Source organism: Myotis myotis, unplaced genomic scaffold (assembly GCF_014108235.1).
Source record: "Myotis myotis isolate mMyoMyo1 unplaced genomic scaffold, mMyoMyo1.p scaffold_m19_p_14, whole genome shotgun sequence".
Lineage (NCBI taxonomy): Eukaryota > Metazoa > Chordata > Mammalia > Chiroptera > Vespertilionidae > Myotis > Myotis myotis.
This window is the reverse complement of record NW_023416318.1, coordinates 25,589,694-25,610,902: the sequence shown is the minus strand read 5'-3', so window position 1 is coordinate 25,610,902 and position 21,209 is coordinate 25,589,694. Positions and strand designations below refer to the sequence as shown.

The 21,209-nt window shown below is 33.9% G+C and overlaps 1 protein-coding gene across 12 annotated transcripts in view; it reads right to left on the bottom strand.

Annotated features, from left to right (window-relative positions):
- Positions 1-21,209, bottom strand: part of PSME4 (proteasome activator subunit 4) — an 85,084-nt gene that overhangs the window by 21,038 nt on the left and 42,837 nt on the right. For all 12 annotated transcript variants that reach the window (XR_004971839.1, XR_004971840.1, XM_036334569.1 and 9 more), the window contains 15 exons: positions 20,747-20,814; positions 19,892-20,107; positions 19,141-19,298; positions 18,041-18,136; positions 9,912-9,967; positions 9,001-9,057; positions 8,740-8,795; positions 8,550-8,648; positions 6,416-6,478; positions 6,181-6,276; positions 5,111-5,242; positions 2,841-3,050; positions 1,707-1,843; positions 806-859; positions 376-505 (listed from right to left, as the gene is read on the bottom strand). Coding sequence is in view for 10 of the 12 variants with exons in the window: in XM_036334569.1 (XP_036190462.1) it covers positions 376-505; positions 806-859; positions 1,707-1,843; positions 2,841-3,050; positions 5,111-5,242; positions 6,181-6,276; positions 6,416-6,478; positions 8,550-8,648; positions 8,740-8,795; positions 9,001-9,057; positions 9,912-9,967; positions 18,041-18,136; positions 19,141-19,298; positions 19,892-20,107; positions 20,747-20,814 (1,628 nt within the window). In the remaining 2 variants the exon portion in view is untranslated. The remainder of the gene's footprint in view (positions 1-375; positions 506-805; positions 860-1,706; positions 1,844-2,840; positions 3,051-5,110; positions 5,243-6,180; positions 6,277-6,415; positions 6,479-8,549; positions 8,649-8,739; positions 8,796-9,000; positions 9,058-9,911; positions 9,968-18,040; positions 18,137-19,140; positions 19,299-19,891; positions 20,108-20,746; positions 20,815-21,209) is intronic.

The following is a 21,209-nucleotide window of genomic DNA, read 5'->3' as shown; positions in this document are numbered from 1 at the left end:
TTCTCCAATGTACCAGCCTAGGTCAGTCCCACCTTGTACCCCACCTCGAATTCTTTGCAAGTAAAACCAAAAAGTTGTATCCTCGGACATCTTCCCCTTCCTGTAACACTTCATATAATTAACTCGTCAAAGTCAATCTTTCCCATTAACCTATAAACTTGCTCCCTGCTATATCCCCAGTGCTGAAAGGTAGTGTCCGAACATGTCCTCATGTATTTATTAGCCAAGCTATCATATCTCAACCAAAAGAAGTAGGCTTCATATCAATGCACTCCAAGATATTTATTAAGTGTGTCTTGTTTGCGAAGAATTTAAAGGCTTCACGTGAGGTAAAAATTCTCAAACCCAAGACTGTAACTAAAATAAAATATCTACCTTTCGAACTACAATTGCATCATGGTTGAGATTCTCAATAAAAAAACGTATGGCACGAAGAGGTAATACTCGGTCATCTCTCAAGAGTAGAGACAGAAGCCCAATGCCTATATGCTCAAATTTCCAGGGCCTAAAAAGGGGAAGGGGAAAACAAAATCACAAAACACATTGCTCATAAAGCCACTTTTTAACAAAAACAAAACAAAAAAAGCACAACTGAGTTTGAAACATTTTTAATTACCCCAAATTAAAATAGGTATACTGAAGAACATCCCTCCTATCATTGGCCCCAAACTTCCCCTCTTAGTCTTGTAAATTCATGAATCAGTCCACAATATTTTGTGATACAGTCTTTCAAGGCCTCCAGGACAAAAAACTCCTATAGTATTTAAAATAAAAGCTTTGAGAATTAAAAAATTCTTGTACTTACAGATTTCTCTGTTCCACACCATCTAGCAAAGTGTTTACCAAATTTTCATAGTTCCTTAAAAAAAAAAAAGTTCAGGTGAGGTATTGTTTTAACAAAGTACGAAAATGAACATAAAGTAATAATATAATTCAAATTCTGGCTAGATTCACCCTCTCATTGGTGAGAAGCAAACCAGAGTAAAAGCAAATGGATGAACAGAGACACTGGGAAAAGAACATGAAAGGTACAAAGAAAACCAAAAAAAGTATTATGCTAGGTACAGAGCAACTCAACTGCTCCTGAGTGGACATTCAAAAGTCAATTTGTGAGTAGTGATCAATTAGTTGGGAGTGGTTTGCCCATGTGGCACTCCAAGTATATATATAAGGTAGGCTACTATATATAAAAGTTTATTATTTTTATATAGAGATACTGGAAAAAATTAATAATCATATTCAGAAGGCAGAGAAACAAATCAAGATAGGAAGGCCCCTGCTTGAGTTTTACCACTGAAGCACTGAAATGCTTTGGTCTCAAAAATCTAGAAATAGGTTACTGATACCCTGATACCCAATTTGTATAAATCTGACCAAAAAGCAATTATTTATAAGTGCTATGAGAGATGTGTTCATGAGTTAGTTTTTAATGACTGATATTTGTACTTAAAAATCAAAGAGAATTCACACTGAAAAAAGATATGATATTAAGATTAAGTTTATTTTAAGATGGTGTTTCCCAACTCCATAGCTAAAAGTGTCAATCAGGGATCTTCACAATGATTATTTCCTAAATTTTCGTATTTTTTTTACAGAATCAATGTGTAAATTTTATTGCATAGTTATGGTTTACCTATATTTTAGAGATATCTAAAACCCACTATCCATAAAGTAATCTTCTTTGACAAGTAGGCAAGTTTAATTACCTTAGGGCATCAGCATTCTTTACTTGTTGGCGTCTAAGTCCTTCTTTTATTTCTTCTAAGCTAGGCATTATCTGGTTGGTAGAGGGGTTTTTTGATTGTTGAAGTAATTCTGCTATTCCAACACATGACTTGGGAATCTTATTAAAAAGAAAAGCCAAGGGGGGAAGGTGAAGTATTGACACATACTACAATATGGATGAATCTTGACAATATTATGTTATGTGAAAGAAGCCAGAAATAAAAGGCCACATATTGTATGATTCCATTTATATGAAATGTCCATAAAAGGTAAGTTCACAGAGAAAGAAAGTAGATGAGTGATTTTCAGAGGCTACAGGTATGGGGGAACTGGGAAGTAACTGTTGCTGGGTATATAGTTTCTTTTTGACCGAGGAAAAGGTTCTGGAATTAAGAGTAGTGATAGTTGTACAACCTTATGAATACACTATTGTTGAGTGAATGTCTGGAATGTGAAGTACATTTCAATTAAAAAAATTTTTAGCCGTTTAATCTAATGACAGCTGTAAATAGCAAAACTGCTTAATAAAAAAGGAATACATTTAGAGCAGTGATTTTTAAACCAGAGGACAGATATCAAACATAACCACTTTAAAGAAGAGGAGCATTCAACTGTGCTCACATCTCTTTTAGCCATCCTGATTCTGATGGGCGCCTAATACGCACAGGAAGATTTGTAGATGATCTACTGCTACATCTCTCCATTTGAGCACCCAGGAACCTGATATTCTCTACTTTTTCATTTGTCAAATCATTCCATTTCAATTTTCTTCACTATAAATTATGAACCCAGGGGCTAGTATGAATCGCACTCTAAAATATCAATTCTTTGAAAAATGAGGCCACAGCGTGTACAGGGAATAATGGTAATTACAACAATGTAGTAACCCTTTGTGGCCCCTTGGAAGAGAGCAGTCTAGCTCACTCCTGGCCATGCTCCAACCTCCTACTCCACCCTGCTATCTACAGTAAAGATCACAAAGAAAACAAAACAAATGCTTTTAAAAATTAATTATCAAGAACATTATTACAGAAAAAAAGGTAAGAAAAATAGAAAAGCATTTTAACAGGGTAGTATTTCCACTAAAATCTGAATTAAGAAATGGTTATACTTACTGTGAAGTCCAAGCCAATTGTTTCATACTGACGATGAATCTTTTCTGCCAGGTCATCAAATAGTCTCACTATTGATGGTTTTTCCAGGGACATGGCTTTGCTAAGACCAGAAGAAACAATTGCTGGCCAAGTCTGTACAATACAGTCCCAATCATGAAGGTTTGCCAAGCATACACCACTGTGATTTCCAAGGAGACAATACAAGGCACCCTGCAGGAAAATAATTATGGGAACTAAGAAGCCACTCACCTGCATGATGGTTTTAAATTTACTAAACAGTGATTATTGATTCTGTTTTAGTAAAATAGGTTCACATATTTGTTTGGCATGTTACTTTTAGAAATTTGAACTTGACATTAATTAAGTGTCATCCAGTAATATTTTCTCTAAGTCATTTAATAGGGGGCTAGCTCAAAAAATGGCTATTCGGATAATATATTTCTGAAGTAGTTAATATATCTTTCCCACGTATTTTCCTAAGTATATAAAAACAAGGTTACTTAACTATACTGTGTATTTTCTAGTCATAAAAGTTCAATTTATCAGAATGATTCTGATGACAGTTAAGTTACATTTTCAATGAAAAGAACAATTAGTACCAAAACATTTCCTGAACATTCACCCTAACTAAATTCCGATCAGACTTCTTACCCACCTGATGCTGTACTCCTTTACAGGTCCTCTTAAGGTCACTGTTAAGCTCACCTATACTGATCTAATAGACATTTTTCAATTTTGATATTACTTAACCAATCTGATTTTGTACATTTAAAATGCTTTCAACAAGATCAATAACATACCTCCCAATGAGTTACACCTTCTACATTGGGGGGAGGGGAGGGGAGCACATTTTTTTCCATTAAGGATCATGTAGTAAATAATTGGCCATACAGTTTCTGTTGAAACTACTTATCTGTCACTGTAGCATAAAATAACTATAGACAATACATAAAGGAATGGCTGTGTTCCAATAAAACATTATTTACAAAAGCAAGTGACTGAGCGCAAGCTATAGTTTGTTGACCTGTTTTTACAGGCTAATTTCAAGGAACTTGTTTAGCTCTCATCTTAACTCTTCCCAGAAAGCAACTGACAGTACTGGTTGAGTTTCCCTTCTAGAAAGAAGTCTCCTTATCGTCTGTCATTCTTCCTCATTTTTTAATGTATTTATTACCTTTCCCTTCTCAGTTACCCCTTCCACTTGAGCTTCTAATGAAGTTTTCTCAACACCTGCCCCTGGTCCTGCCTTACTCTCCTCCTAGGCCAGGGGTGGGCAAACTTTTTGACCCGAGGGCCACAATGGGTTCTTAAACTCGACCGGAGGGCCGGAACAAAAGCATGGATGGAGTGTTTGTGTGAACTAATATAAATTCAAAGTAAATATCATTACATAAAAGGGTACGGTCTTTTTTTTTTTTAGTTTTATTCATTTCAAACGGGCCGTATCTGGCCCGCAGGCCGTAGTTTGCCCACGGCTGTCCTAGGCTCTCATACCCATGTCTAAAGATTTTAATTATCATCAATATACACTGAAACAGTATTTTAAAATCCAAACTCAGGTGTCTAACTGCCTTGCCTCTTAGTTTATTGAAACTACTTCAAATTAAACTTGTCCAAACAAATTAATTTATAATCTAGTCTCCTCTCTCTGATGTACCCAACAACCAGGTGTACAATGCAGAACCTTAATAATTTACTTTTTTCAGTCCCCCCCACATTCAACTAGCAAGTCCTGTCAATTCTCCCTCATAAAATCACTTTGAATCAGCCCAGTTCTATCTGATGGTATAAATCAGTGGTTCTCAACCCTCTGGCCCTTTAGATACAGTTCCTCATGTTGTGACCCAACCATAAAATTATTTTCGTTGCTACTCCATAACTGTAATGTTGCTACTGTTATGAATCATAATGTAAATATCTGATATGCAGGATGGTCTTAGACGACACCTGTGAAAGGGTCATTTGACTGCCAAAGGGGTTGCGACCCTCAGGCTGAGAACCGCTACAATGGTTTTGATAAATAATTTAATAATTGGGAAGAAAACAATAAATTGTACCTGTGAAGTACACTGATGTCTTCAACTTACTTTGAAATACATAAAAAAATAAGATGGCTGAAGAAATAAGATATGAGATAAAGTAAATAAAGCTTTAATATGGTAAAGACAGTACCTGAATGGTGGACATACAGATAGTCACTGAAGAATTATTTCAACTTTTCTGTATGTTTGAAAATTTTTATAATAAAACAAAACAAAAAATAACTGTACCTTGAACTGCTGTTGTGTGACATCTTGTCTGTCAGGTCGTAAAAACTCCAAAACCAAGGGAATGATATCTCTGCAGCAGAAGTTATATGCTCCCAAGGCAGAAAAAAATGCTTGCTGAGCCTTATTTCTGACCTAGAGAGAGTATTATTAACAGAGGACTTTTATTCAATGGTAGACAAACTACAAAAACTTCTAAATGAATTATCATAAAGTAAAATTTTAAATACTATAATAGAAAAATATACCGAAGCAATGCCTTAACAAAAACAAGTAATTATCTTTTATCAAAAGGAAAGCATGACCACCAACCATATCTACGACTTAGGTTACATAAGAACAAATGTTTTTTATAAAGGAGAGACTGAATGGAACCAGTATGCATTTCATCAGTAACACAATCAGCAGAATATTAAATTTCTTATTCCGAGTTACTCTTAATGAAAAGTCTGATTTTCTCTAAAACACAGAACTTAATTTTTTCAATACCAATGTTATCACCACATATTTTATAACACAAGCAAAATATTCAGTGTAAATATAAAAACAACACATAGTACATATTTTAAATCCTTTTCAAAGTAAGTTTAGGTGAAATATCTGGGTTAGAGACTAGTTTTCCAATTTGTATTATTTTATAAATACACAATAATTAGCTGTACATGAATCTCTTTACTTTTTTCAGTTTTCCATGATTAGAGGTAATCTCTTGGTCCCATACTACCTTAAAGGATAGACCCCATAATTTACATGGTAGCAGCTTCCTAAAATCCAAACATAACACCTAGGAGGGATTACATGGCCTTTATGATGTGATTTAATTAAGTGGCAGCAACATTACACTAGCACTATCCATCAACTTCAATTAATTTTTTTTTAATTGGAGAAGCAATTACACACAGAAAAAATAATAATTATTTTTAAAAGACTAGCAAAATTAGCATGAATATATTTACGATTTGAAAGATGTTCTCTATGCCAATAAATTTTAAACTCCCTTGTTAACACGGGGATATTTAGATTGCATGTAATAAAATGGGAGTGGGGAGAGTGGTGTTTAGACTAGGCCTTACCTGACTGTATGAACTTGTAGATAAACGAAGAAGATCTCTGATCATATCTTGATGTACCTTTTTGTACTCACAACCTTCAACAGTTAGTGTTCGTAGCTACGAAAAATCAATGTAAATCAAATCTCAAAAGTTTGTACTAAAAGCTCATTTAATTATGAAGTGACACAAATAATTAAATATTCATCTGGAAAACTGTCATTTAAAGAAGTCATCTTGATTTTAAAAAGATATTTACCTCATGCTGCAACATTACTCTGTCAATCAACAGTGCTCTAATATGTTGTTTTTTCCCATGGAGCTGAAAGATAAAGTAGAAAACACTTCAACATTTTCCCTAAATGACCACAACAGTGGATTGTCCTGAAGCCCTTAATGAAAAATTAGTTCAAAGAAGGTCACGGCAGGCTGGTGTTGTTCATTTATTCTAAAGCCAACAGGTTTATTTTAAAATGTACTATTTCAATCAATTTTATGTATAACAACAGAAATATTCCCTTTAAATGGCTCATCCAACACCCCATTTTTCTGATAAATTATGAATAGATTCATGCATGGGAAGCAATAGAAAGCAATGGAGTTGGTTCTTATTTGGTCAAAGTACACAAACAGCCTACAAAGAAAATTTCTGGACTCAGTTACATTTATAAGTAGACTCCCTAGGTGACTGTGTGTGCTTACTACAGAATATAATACCTTTTATTTTTCTGAAAATTATCATTTAAGCTCTCCCTCACCCCCAATCTTCTACCCAGTCACATTGGTCATCAAGTCCCCACAATTCCTTCTTTTTTATTTTTATTTTTAATATATTTTATTGATTTTTTTACAGAGAGGAAGGGAGAGGTATAGTCAGAAACATCGATGAGAGAGAAACTTCGATCACCTGCCTTCTGCACACTCCCTACTGGGTATGTGCCTGCAATCAAGGTACATGCCCTTGACCGGAATCGAACCTGGGACCCTTGAGTCCGCAGGCCGACGCTCCATCTACTGAGCCAAACCGGTTAGGGCAATTCCTTCTTTTTTAAAACACTTTTTCTCCATCTTCATGCCAGTGACCAGATTCTGGCTATTTCTCCATCTGGGCTATTAAAATACTTTAACCAACCTCCTATTTCCAGTCTCAATCTCCTACTGCATATTTTTCACAGCGGTAAAAGAGCTTTTCAAAATTCATTCAATTGAATATTGCTCTTTCTAATATTCAAGCCAGATCTAGTTAAAAATCTTTAATGACACCCCTGAATATAAAACTAAAGCACTTTCTGGGGAAAAAATTATAAATGACCTGGTGTAGCACCTGCGACTCTTCCCAACAGCCAGTTTCCTAAAGCAAGCCATGTTTGTAACACCTCCCTTTTATATACCACTAGAGTCCCAGTGCATAAAATTTGTGCACTAGGACGGGGGTGGGGGAGTGGGGAGGTGGGGTCGGGTCCCCTCAGCCCAGCCTGCACCCTCTCATAGTCCAGAAGCCCTTGGGGTATGTCCAATTGCCAGCTTAGGCCCGCTCCCCACGACATCCTTAGTGCTGCCCTGCCACCACTGCTGTGCTCACCAGCTGTGAGCCCAGCTTCTGGCTGAGCAGTGCTCTCCCTGTGGGAGTACACTGACCATCAGGGGGCAGCTCCTGCATTAAGCATCTGCCCCCTAGTGGTCACCATGTGTCACAGTGATGGTCTGTTCCACTGTTAGGTCGATTTGCATATTAGCCTTTCATTATATAGGACTAGAGGCCTGATGCACGAAGATTCGTGCCAAGAATGGGCCTTCCTTCCCCTGGCTGCCAGCACCATCTCTGCTCTGGCCTGGAGACACCTTTCTGCCTTCCCACGCTGCCCAGAGGCCTGGAGCGGCTGTGTATGCAAATTAACCTGTCATCTTTGTTGGGTTAATTTGCATACTCACTCTTGATTGGCTGGTGGGTGTCACAAAGGTACGGTCAATTTGCATCTTTCTTTTATTAGTGTAGATTCCTTCTGTCTAGCATTTCTTGCCTACATAAGAAACTAACACAACCTTTAGACTTATTTTCCTCTGATCTACATAAAGTGCCTTTGGACAATTCCTATCTTTTACTCAGTACTTCAGGATCTTACAAGGCAGTTTCAATGCCATTGCCAAGTTACCACACTCCAAATTCCCACTGAGAGTTCAGAGACTGTGGAAATAGACAGAAGAGTTTATTTCAGAAAAATATTTTTTTCCTAGGACCCTTTTGATTATATCATGATATCATACTTAAAAATCTACTATTTTTACTTATGTCAACTTCTTCTCTATGCCTAATAATCACTAAATCAGGTGGTTATATCAACATTACACATCTTTAAAAATATTATTTCAGAGTTGTAGGGGAAAATACTGACCCGATTTTCCATTGATTTCTTTACTAGGTTAAAGCTTTTCCAACGGGAGTCAAATTCATGCTTGTGAGATCCTTGGAACTGCAAAAGGTCTCCAATAATCTGTGTCAAAAAATTTCAAATTTTATATTTTTAAGTCATTGCATCAAACCTATCCTATTAATAATTATGAAACTTTAGGTGACAACTGTACCTTTATGATAAGAAACAATGACTTGGTGTCATCTTCTGAATTATTAAGTATGTGGTCTATATGAGGAGAAGAAATCAGATTTTGGTTAAAATATTTTGAATTACTACAGTACTCCTAATATATTAAAAGTCTATTAGTTAAGGAAAAAAACACCGTGTGATATTTTCACTACTGAGAATGAAAAATGTTAAGTAAAAGCACATATGTTACAGAATTAAATTCTAAATATTTATTAGTAAAAAAATGCATATATGTACTTACTAAGAAGTTTCCTTATGACTCTAGCGATGGCTTCTCGGTGGTTCTCTCTGGATAAATCTGTTTTAGAAAAATGAGAAGGTATTTTAGAGACACTGAAACACTTCCATACTGTTGAAGTTTTTATCAACAGTTTGTTTAAAGAAGAGATAATGTATCCAGGAGAAAAATAAACAAGTGAGTTGGCCTTCATAATAGTTGGATTAATGATTAAGCAATATATAGAATAACCTTCACATTTACAATGACCTGCTTATAAAACTTGATTAGACAGGCAAGGAAGAGGGAGGAAAAAAAACCCATCTTTGCCAATAAATATTTCAAAGACTCTATTCACTAACTAGAGACCATAAATGCATAGGATTCTCTAATTAGTTATGGATGACCCAAATCAAGCAAGCTAAAATTACTCTAGCAATTAATGCAACTAACTCTAGTGTTAATCCAGCAATAGGGAAGTGTGTCAAATTTCTACCAATGTTAGATTCAGAACATTAAATGAACAGAATAAAATGCTTTGCATAAATATTTATATGAAATTTAACTATGGTAGAAAAATACAGAGATAGTCAGAATATATAAAGGTTATAATATTCTCATTCATATCAAGTATATCATTCTAAAACAATCCTAACTATAAATGAATATTACAGTATATGAAAGTCTGCCTCTGCAAATAGAAAATATCCAAATATTTACTGACCCAAATTTCTATCTTGTACTAGCTTACCCTTATATAATAATTTTCTAGTTTCTCCAGAAAAATATAACTATTGTGTAATTAATATTCACTTTTACATATAAAAAGGAGCATAGGAAAATTATAACCACAAAATTATTCCATTTTAACCCTTTAGAGTAATTGACCAAAAAAAATAGACTACGCAGATTTACTCAGATTAGGATTCACATACCATATTCAAGTCCAGTATACAACTTTGTCTCTTCTAAGGACACCATACTTGGAACCCTGTACAAAAACAAGAGTGCTTGTATTTATTAATAATACCAATAAGAAGGGTTAAAGGGAAAAATGTCATTGCTAGAATGTTTAAATCAAAACAAAGATGATGGTGCTCTTTTAACAAACACAGATTTCCCATCTTCAATACTTCAATTCTTTACTTTATCCTTGTGAGGATAGATGCTATCTCTTTCATCAGTAAGAACAATAGTATTCATCTTAAAGAAAATGTTAATTACATTTAATGACTTTGGGGGGAGTGATTCACTGCCCAAATGAGTGTTGTATTGATATTCTATAGTCAAGTGTAAAAGCTTAAGTCTGATGATAAACATTTATACAAAGGAAAGTCAGATTTGTAATAGCATAGTAAAGGTTAAAAGTAGTCACCAAAAAAAGTAGTCAATCAAATTTTATTGTAGAATATATAGCAGACAAGCTTCTTTAGACAATCAATACCCTTCCTCTTAAAACCAGCCAAACGTATTTCTCCTACCATCTGCAGAAAAATGCCACTACTTCAGAAGATGTTCAGAGGTAAACAAAAAACAAAAACCCACTGCATTTCCTAGTTAAAGATGTATCACAAAGAAACATGTTACTGAAATAAACTGAACTAGTTAAATCTATTAAATGAAAAGTCACTTTTTAGGTATGTGAGAACAGGTATTGGAAAATACAAACTTTTGTAACTGAAATCTAAATTTTCTACAAAAATACTTTAATTTTCAACATTTTATATCAAAATATGAGACTGAATTCAATAACTTTTAATAAACAAAGAGATATTACTTTCTAAGAGGAGAAACAGGCACAAATGCCAAGAAAACAAGGGATAAGCATATATAAGGGCTAAGTAGCAACAAACAGAAATTTTACAGTTATTACTCATCATTCATGAATTACACAGCCTTGTAATGAAGAAAACACTTTAAAATCAACACACTCCATCTCTAGTGTATTTTCATATGTTAAATTATCTTTACCTTAATATTTCATAGTTTTAAATTCTGGGATTTATCTAAATAGTAATAACATCAAGATTACTAAAATGCCAATTATAAGTATGTCCCTCCCCATAATCTATGCCTAGGATGAAAACAGTATCATCACAAGATTCAAAACCAAGCCTACAGAGTATAAACAAAGAATGGTAATGGGTTATAATATAAAATGCTAATTTGCTTCTCAGAGATTTTCAAGTTCAAATTCTAATTCTTAATATCTGGTTTTCAGCCCTAGCTGGTTTGGCTCAGTGGCTAGAGTGTCAGCCTATGGACTGAAGGGTCCCAGGTTCAATTCCAGTCAAGGGCATATGCCCGGGGTTGCAGGCTAGATCCCCAGTAGGGAGCGTGCAGGAGAAAGCCAATCAATGATTCTCTCTCATCACTGATGTTTCTATCTTTCTCTCCCTCTCCCTTCCTCTCTGAAATCATTAAAAATATATTTTTTCAAAATCTGGTTTTCATTACATAAAACTTGGAAACTTGAGCATTCTGTAAAATTGTGTATGACTGAAAAATAGATATGTACCCAGAATTTAGTCAGTAAAAATAAGATTCCTTAAAAATGAATGTAAAGGGGAGTCCATGTCTACTGAAACTAGATTTCACCAGCAAAGAGAAAAAGGCTGTGCTTAAGCAGTAACAAGCAAAAAGCATAGACTGTTACCACCCTGGCCTAACCTCCCTTGGTAGAGGATGGGGAGGTGCTTGTCATGAGCTGTCACATGAGAGGACGTCTCCTCACTGCTGCTATAAATAAAAGTAGTTTACTAAAGTAGTAATACAATTGTACCATACCCAGTCCATACCTAGTACCAAATAATATTGAACCAAGCATACATTTTAATTATCACAAAATTAGTCTTACAGGTAACATAAAAAACAATGTCTACAGCAAACCTCAGAACAATTTTTACTATATCCAAAGGGAGGGGGGAGAACCTATCAAACAAATGAAAAAAAAACCAACCCTATTAATTGGTAATTTGAAATGGTTTTTTTGGTATGCATTTATGATCCCAGTAACCAATTACACTGTAATCACTTTTAAAAACAAGTCTCAACTATAAGCCCTGATACCAATTTTTAAAATCCACGTGTCACTCTAAATAGTTTCCCTATTAAAAAATTTGAAGAAAGATGATCAGTTATTATAATTACTTAAAAATATCAGCCAGCATGGGATTTTAAAGTATAGTATTAAGTAACCCATTTAAATAAAAATTACTTAGGCTTTTATTTTTAAAGTCTAAATTAAAGTACATCTACAGAACTCAAGTGTAGAGAAGGCATCTGGTTAGACATATATTTCAGTTTTGTTTATTCTTATCCATCACTAATTCCTTTTAGGCTTATTTATCTAAGATTCAGCTTTAACTGATCTCTTATCTAATAAGTTTATTGAACTCCATTTGGGTTGACATGTTTTACAATAAATGTTTCTCCGCAAGTGTAAAAACATATTTATACCATTTTTCTTCTTCTGATCTCTAAAAGAATAATTTTCTAAAAGAAATCTCTAGTCATGACCTATTTATCTCTTGTGGCCACTTTATAAGTCATGTGCAGCCATCCATACTCTGTTACTTAAAACTGCTCTTGTAACTTTTAGTTATGAACATCTTAGCTGAATAGAATTAAAATACTGTCAACTTATAGATCTGTGTTCTGATTAAAAGCCATAGTAGAAATATATATAACTTAAATCAAATACCATCACTTTCCCACCCCAAGTGAAATTTATTCTTCTCACATTCACTGTTTCATTTTACATGGAGTAATTTGACATAAGAACTAAATAAAATTCTGACAAGTAATTTCAACACAACATATTATAAATAATACCATCCATAAATAATAAAGTTAAATCAACTAAATAGTACCAGGCCATCTAATTTATAACAAGATCTATTCAATATGTGTGCCACCGGGCGGGGGGTGGGAGGAGGGATGGGACCTGTAAGTTTCCACAACTACGTAATTGGTACCACTAGATGGCAATCTTCTTTAGATGTGATCAGAGTAGAACTGAAAACAATCACTGGAGGAAAAAGATGGTGAAAAGGGAAGCAGTGACTAATAACATAAAAACAAAATATACAAATCAAATATGCAAATGAAAGCTAGATTAACTGTCGTAAAACAACCGCAAACAGTAATAACTCTTCCTGTCTGTAAGTGAAAGAACAAGCTACCCTTTCCAATAATCACTCCCCTCCCAAATGAAAACAAACCTAAAGGTATAAAACCAAGCCACTAGATATTTTTTCCAGTCAAGATTACGAAGTGTTTCACAAGAGACAATTGGCCTATTTCTGTGTTCTGTTATGCAATTCAATCCTAGGCATCAATAATAGCAATAGACACAAATGACAAGCTAGCTCTTCCTCTACCATGGGCATAACAGGTTGCTAAGTAAAGAAAGAGAAATCTTACATAGTGCTAGGTTGAAAATTTATGCTGAGCATAAGAACTATTTTCATGTCTGACACATAAGCTTTTAAAAATTCAAAGAAAACAGTCAGAAGGTGAAATAAGGAGAAAACAGGATTACTCACCGTGGAGTAGTAACTGTTTCCTTTTCTGTGTGCGGCTCCCCCAGCAGAGCTGGGTAGTTCCCTGGAGGTGCCAAGAGAGGTTAGCTAGCCCTGCCCCTCAACGCATAACAACACATCCTTTCACATATTAATGAAATGGTCTCAACTCTTAGACCTTAAGTATGAATTTTTCTTGAATGAAAAGTTAGTAAAAGCTGAGATCTTAAGAATGATCTAACTAAGAATGACTTGCAGATCTACCAGAGAAAAGGGGTATAAAGTAAAGAAGAAATACTGGAGATGAAAAATGATGACTCCTCTACCTTGAGTAACCCTGTTTTTATAGATATTAGTTTTTTACTTTCTGTGATAGCTGGTTAGACCTAAAAGATTATGAGTGGACTGCAAAAGGAGAAATTAATGATGATTTGAGGATTAAAGGCAAGTGTCCAAAATTCCTGTGACCCTGCAAAGACATACTCCAACTTCCACATCTATAAAGGTAGAACTGTGAGTATAAACTATATCACAAATATTTCTATTAAATCATCAACTCAAGGTTCCAAGGGCGAAATAGAGAGGTTCCAATGTAAGAGTAATTGGGCAGACTTAGTACAACAAAACTGCTAAAAATCAAAATTGTACTAAACTAAAAAATGTATCCTTTAATTATCCTCAAGGAACCGTAATTTACCCATCATTTGAAACAGTAAAATGTATAGTATGTACAAGATATTTAGTGACCCCCCTATACTCCTATAGGCCAAAAATTACAATGCAGATACATTAGGTATATCATTTATTTTATACTTATTAGAATAATCAACGTATCTAAGTATTTTTTTGTCAGTCTCTAATCACTTAGCATAGTTCATATATTTATAGTAGCCATTCCCCTGAACAATGGGATTTTAAGATCATCCCATATATTCTATTAGAAACTGGGTTAGATTTTCTTACAGAAAATCTCAGAACTTAGTTTTTCATTACTTTTCAATTTTCCAGAAGACAAATACTACTAATACATGCGCAAGGCAAACTTAATAAAGCACCTAGATTATTTTACCTAATTGAGATTTATATAAGAAAAAGAAAAGCATAAGTTGAAATTTTAAAAAACTGAGTTGCTATGTGCTTCCCAAAACTGCTTGAGTATTTTGGAAAATGCATACATACTGTCCCATAATACAAAGGCAAAATTGTCTGTTATTAACATCGGTAAAATTTTAGCACCTTAGGCATTACACTAAAGCATCTGTCACATCTATGTCTTTCCTTTTCTCCCCGACCTGATACACTTTATTTCCCGTGGAGCAACTACTTTCCTATTGTTGTTTTTATATACTAGTTTCAAACTGATGTGCTGTTGATAATTTAATTGAGAGTTATGCTACAGATATTCTTTCTTCACACCAGGCAGTGTGATTAAATATCACAGAACAATGGCACCATCAACTGAAATTACTTAGTGTTTTCAAATCAATGTACATTTAGAAGATTTTAACAACTGACTTACTAAAAAAGCATTTCAGAAATTTAAAAAGCTAACTTTATTTTATGATACTTTGGTGAGAACCAATTTACTATTAGCCAAAAAAAGCTAAAATGTTATATAAAGAAAATATAAGGTGGCATACATTACCAAAACAAATTAAAATTTCAGATAAAGATGATACCAGTTAAGAAAATGGTTTTAAAGGAAAGGATTCTGTTAAGAATGAGTTAAAGGCCCAGGGAAGACTATACAAACTCCATGTTTTGGCAACTCAATGGCTAAGGGCTGTTCATTCATTTTTATTTCAACTTCATTTAATCATTATCCTGCATAGATGTACGTAACTATAAAGAATCTTAAAAATGTGTACAATTCAATGATTAAAATGATTGACTTTTTCATCATTTCATATTTTATTTTGTTAGGTATTACTAGATATACAGGGGTGGGCAAGAGTAGTTTTACGGTTGTGAGTATGGGAAACAGCTTTCTTGTATTATTATTTATTATTGTATTTTTCATACAAACAACTGTAACCCATTTTTACAGAGAGGAAGGGAGAGGGATAGAGAGTTAGAAACATCGATGAGAGAGAAACATCAATCAGCTGCCTCCTGCACACCCCCTACTGGGGATGTGCCCGCAACCAAGGTACATGCCCTTGACCGGAATCGAACCTGGGACCCTTCAGTCTGCAGGCCGACACTCTATCCATTGAGCCAAACCGGTTAGGGCTGTAACCCACTTTTGTCCACCCCTGTATACAAGAAAACATTTTATATGTAGACTTTTAAATATATTTAAAAATCTTATAATTGTATATTTATATTAAATAGCTTTTATTACTTCATTATATTAAATTTTCACACTAAAAGTGAAAAGTCAAAAACAAAGTAACTCCATCTAAATTATCTTTCTTCTCCAACTTTTCTGGGAAAAACCTATAAAAGATATTGAGGATCAATTTTATAGTTTATAGTGTATAGTAATGCAGGCTAACAAATTATTTAGTTATAGTCCATGGCATTCGTAACATTTTTATAACATGGTACTATTTTCCTTATTGAAAATGCATTTCATTATATATAAACCTAATTGGTGTATAATAACAAAATATATGGCAATTTTGTCCAGATGCACATTTATTTCAAAAGATAAATTCTTGCCCAGCTGGTGTTCTCAGTGGTTAGCGTTGACCTATGAACCAGGAGGTCATGGTTCGATTCCTGATCAGGGCACATGCCCAGGTTACAGGCTTGATCCCCAGTTGGGAAGCATGTAGGAGGCAGTTAATCAATGATTCTCTCTCATCATTGATGTTTCTATCTCTATCTCCCCCTCCCATCCTTTCTGAAACCAATAAAAATATACATGTAAAAATACATACACAAAAAAGATGAATTATTTGTGTCAATTCCCTATTATAGTGCACATGGTATAATATGGCTACATGATGATATGAACTTCCATATTGAAAAACCTCCAGGCATCCTTAGCTGACCCTTCAAGAAGTACATCTAAATGATCACGCTACCAAAAATCTTCTCATCATATACACAGATTATACATGCTTTTGCTCTTAGATAAATTTTTGGATTAAATGAAGACACTTCTCATTGTCAACAGTCCAAGCACAACTAAATTTACTAATTTAATAAACTCATTACATATTAAATATTTTACTGTATTACACACTGTTAAAATCTTCAAGAAAATAAAAACCATTGATTTTAATTTTAGGTCTCATTTAAAATTGTTTAAAATGAATCTCTCATGCCCCTCCAGGTGGCAGGCTCAGTTAGTTGGAGCAAAAGGTATTCCCAAGCACCAAAAGGGCTGCGGGTTCCATTCCCAGTCAGGGACCATAACTAGGTTGTGGGTTCGAACCCTGGTGGGGATGTTTATGGGAGGCAACCATCCATGCTTTTCTCTCTCACACATCAATAAACATATCCTCAGGTGAGAATTTAAAAAATAATTTAAAAATCAATCTCTCATAATAAAAATGAATTTGGTAATATTGCTCTGATATCAAACTATAAAACTAATGAAAAACAAAGGTTCTTTAAAAGAATTCAGCAAATTCCTAGGTAAACTGAAAACAGATTCCCTTACTTGAAATGACCCTACTTCACCCTCTTAAATCTAATGAGCAAGCTAAAATTCAATGTCTAAAAACAGCTTTTAGATTGAAATAAGTGGAAATTATGAAAAAGCATGATTCCAAACAATGATTATACAAAATATAGGAAAGACAAGCAAGTCATATTTTAAAACAACTCCTTGAAGCTTTTTAATATTTTTGTTGTAAAATCCACAAATAATTCTCCTCTTTGTGTTTTTTAGCAGGCAGGGATTACTTACTCATTTTTATGTGATTTTCATTAAGTTGTTCAGCAATGAGATGTTGATGTAGACAGAAAATGATCTAAGATGGTATACTGAAACTAGTATCTACTTATTATGTGAGCTAAAGTTACATATTTGCTGATGTCCATTAAACTTAATTTTTTAACTTAAATGGTAGCATGAACAATAGACTAAATCAAGACACTCAATTCAAAATAATAATACTTTGAAAAGCACTTAAATTCAAAAAAAGCAACTTGATAGATCTAAAAAGTTCAAAATCATAATGAATAACACTGGACAAATTTTTATTTAAAAAACACCGTTTTTTGCTGCAAAATCTTTAATCAACATTTACGGCAGACTAAAAGTATTTTTCTTTCCTTTTTAAAGCAGAGTATTTCTTAATTAACTTAGTAATCTAATAGATAAACTTAAATATCTCTAAATTAATATTTAAAACTCATGAACATTCAAAATTATCCTGGCACCATATGAAGATCTGAATAAGCCTTAAAGTTTACAGACCTAAATTGTGCCTCTGGTATTTTTTGGCCTATCAATGACAAAAAGGTTAAAGTGATACAAACACCACCAATAACTATAAAACCAGAAAATCATTATGTGACTAAGACTTAAAATATATGCCAAATGGAAAAAAAGCAAAATATGTAAAGTAGTTATTTTTACTTACAAGTTAGCAACTGGCTCTCCTTTCAATGGAGGTAGGAGGTTTCCTGAGCCAATTAAACAGTTATGCACTATAGTCAGACTCTGTAGAACATCATCTCTAGAAAAAAATAAAAGGTATTTTCATATTTTACAAGACCCCAAATCCCTATTTTATAAAAAGCCAAGAATCTAGGGGGAAGTACAAAAACTTCATCAAGTGGGGATATACAAAATTAAGGCAAAAAAAATGGCAACCACCACAGTTTACCCACTTAATAGTTCAAGGTAATTAAACAGATATTTACTGGTAATAAGAGATGTGCTTATATTTAAGCAGGTTCTAAATGATCACAGGTAACAAAGACTGATTGTGCTTTGTCAAACAATTCTGAATTTAATCACCTATTTACCTAAAGATCACTACCACAAGAAAACAGTGTTACATGAAATCTTCAAGCATATCTCATCTAAAAATGGACTAGCTAAACGTTCACTTCAAAAGGCAGTTTTGTGCAACAGACTATATAGTTTACATGAAGTCAATCATACTTCTTCCTCCAATCCCATTTCTACTGAATTTGCTATTAAAGTTTCCTGATATTTGACACACAGTAATTTTCCTACTATTATTTTAGGAACTGTCAAATATCCAAACTATAAAAGTCTAATGATTTCAAATAATTTTTTTATTAAAGCCTATAGAAAAGGAAAAAAAATTATCTCACAGAGACATTTCTCCTAAGGAATATTAACAGCAATAATGAATTACCAAGAAGAAACAGACCAATAAATCTAAGCTGAACCTAGAAAGTGGGCATTACTTTCAAAGGGGACAGAGCTACACACTTCCCGAAGATGCACAAGTGAAACAGCTAAGTAAAAAGCACTACAAACAAGTGAGGACAAAAACCATTTATGTTTAAATGTTATGACAAACTTTCTGTTACACAACGCTATATTAAATGGTTTCTAATTACACTCATGTCCATGTTCAAAACTCACTGAAAATGAATACAGCAGACATCCAGAGAGAGAAGGAAAGACACAAAAAAGGATATTTTTAGTCTGAAACCATAAAAACTAACACCAATTAATTATTTAAAAACAAAACAAAAAACTAACCTAGACATTTCGATTTCTCCATCCCCACACTGCTGGAGTTTGATGAGTTCAGGCTGAAGAAAAGAGTCCAACAGAAAGAAGGCAAACGCCACCTCATTGGAAGAAGGAACATGCCACTGGATTCCCAGATTCCAGAGGTCCCCCGGTTTACCCCAGTCCTAGAAAAGAACAGCATTTGTTCAGCCAGTTGTGAAGTTGAAAAAGGAACAAATACATAATTGAAAATGTTAGAATATGTACAAGTGTTCCAAACCCACGATAGTGAATAATGCACACAAAAATGGCATGACAACATATTATCCCTTCATTATAACTCCTGAAAAGGTCTCCCTGAAGAGCCCCTCAAATGTTAGTTTACTTATAAGAGTAATAGTGAATTTATGTGAGTCTACTGAGTTACCGGATAAAATTATATTGAATGATACAGGTTAGATGTGGCATAACAAGTCATCTCACACAAAAACAGAAAAGAAAGGTAGAGGAGCTCCAGCACTATGTACTATGCTGCACACATTTAAAACATTCCAGGGAGCACCACTTCAGTTGCCAGATGGGATGCTGCCTCATTCACAAATCACTTAAAAAGCCAATTAGATCTTCAAAATAAACAACCCAATAAGCTTTAATATAATCTACTTCTAAAATAAAGAAGTGACACCTTCATACACAAGAAAAACAACCACCACACTTTGAATTCCTTAGGAAAATAACCGAATATATCCTTAAACCCTAAATTATTGAAAATGCTTGCCTTGATAGGAAAGTATTCAGAGAGATGCCTGTCGAAGCCACCCGGCACACTGCAGTATTCTGTAGGGTAGATGAGTGTGGTAGAACGAAGGAGGTGATGCAAAAGGTTGCAGGACAGAGTGTAACCCTGCTTACAGGTTAAATGTAGGGTTCTTTGGAGAATCTTTACAAGTTGCTCCCTATAAAGAAGCAACTTCTTTCCATCCACTCGAGTAATCTAAAAAGAGAGATTTTTTAGCCCGAAGATACTTGGGATAAAAGATTTAAGAATCAATAATTAATGCAAAGGTTAATGTTTGGCATTAAAGAAGCCTACAAGCATTAAAAGTGTTTCTCTTAAAATAATTCATTTTAGGACTTACTTTTTCATTATATTCTAACAATCTATTCTTTTTAAAGGTCAAACTCATTTTCGGAGTCTAGGCTCTCAAGTGCCATGGCATAGTAACATCCTTTCCAAAAGAGTCCCTCTCCTTTAAGAGATAAAGCTAACTTAATGGAATTTCTGTTCTTTGGTTCCTGAACTAACCCATAAAAAATGCTAAAGTTTGATTAATGGCCAACTTTAGGACATAGAGAAAAAAAGAATTCCCAAATCTAATAACCTTTTCAATTAATGAGTTAACTATATTGGAATTAATCAGTAAAAAGTCAATAATACTGAATATAAGGTAATCGATAATTATACTCCTCTGATACCAGAAAGTGACATCATCTGACTTTCTGCCACTAAATCAAAATACCTAAAACTTATGACCTGTCATGTTTTAATATCAAATTTTCAAAAAGGAATAAATACTAAGAGCAAGTCAACGTTTTCACAATTGTATGTTTTTATTCCAAAGATTTACAATACCTCAGACAAAAGTTGAAGATTCCATAGTAACTCCTTGTCTAGCTCTTCCTCATTTAATACATCATCATCTAAAAAAGGCAAAATAGTACAGAGGAGAGAAAAAAAAATCTGTGTATCCAACTAAATGAATTATTGTTTACAGATTTATATTTAATATTTCTGATACCTGAAAAAGTCTCTTTTAGGGAGACTTTTCAATTCCTTCTTACTCTAGAGGTGGAAACTCACAATTCAGAAAATAAACACAGCAGCCAAACGTCTGACTGTGCACATATCACAAAATAACTGGCATTTTTGTGGCAACTTTTAAATGGTTCTTGTAAGAAAATATTAATTGAATAAAGTAAAATTTCTAATCTGCCTGTCAACATGGTGATAGCTTATTTTGAGCAATCTCCCCCAAAACTACAAAATTAAGATACTGCATAGCTTAAAGGATATGTTTTTATCAAGAGAATTCTAG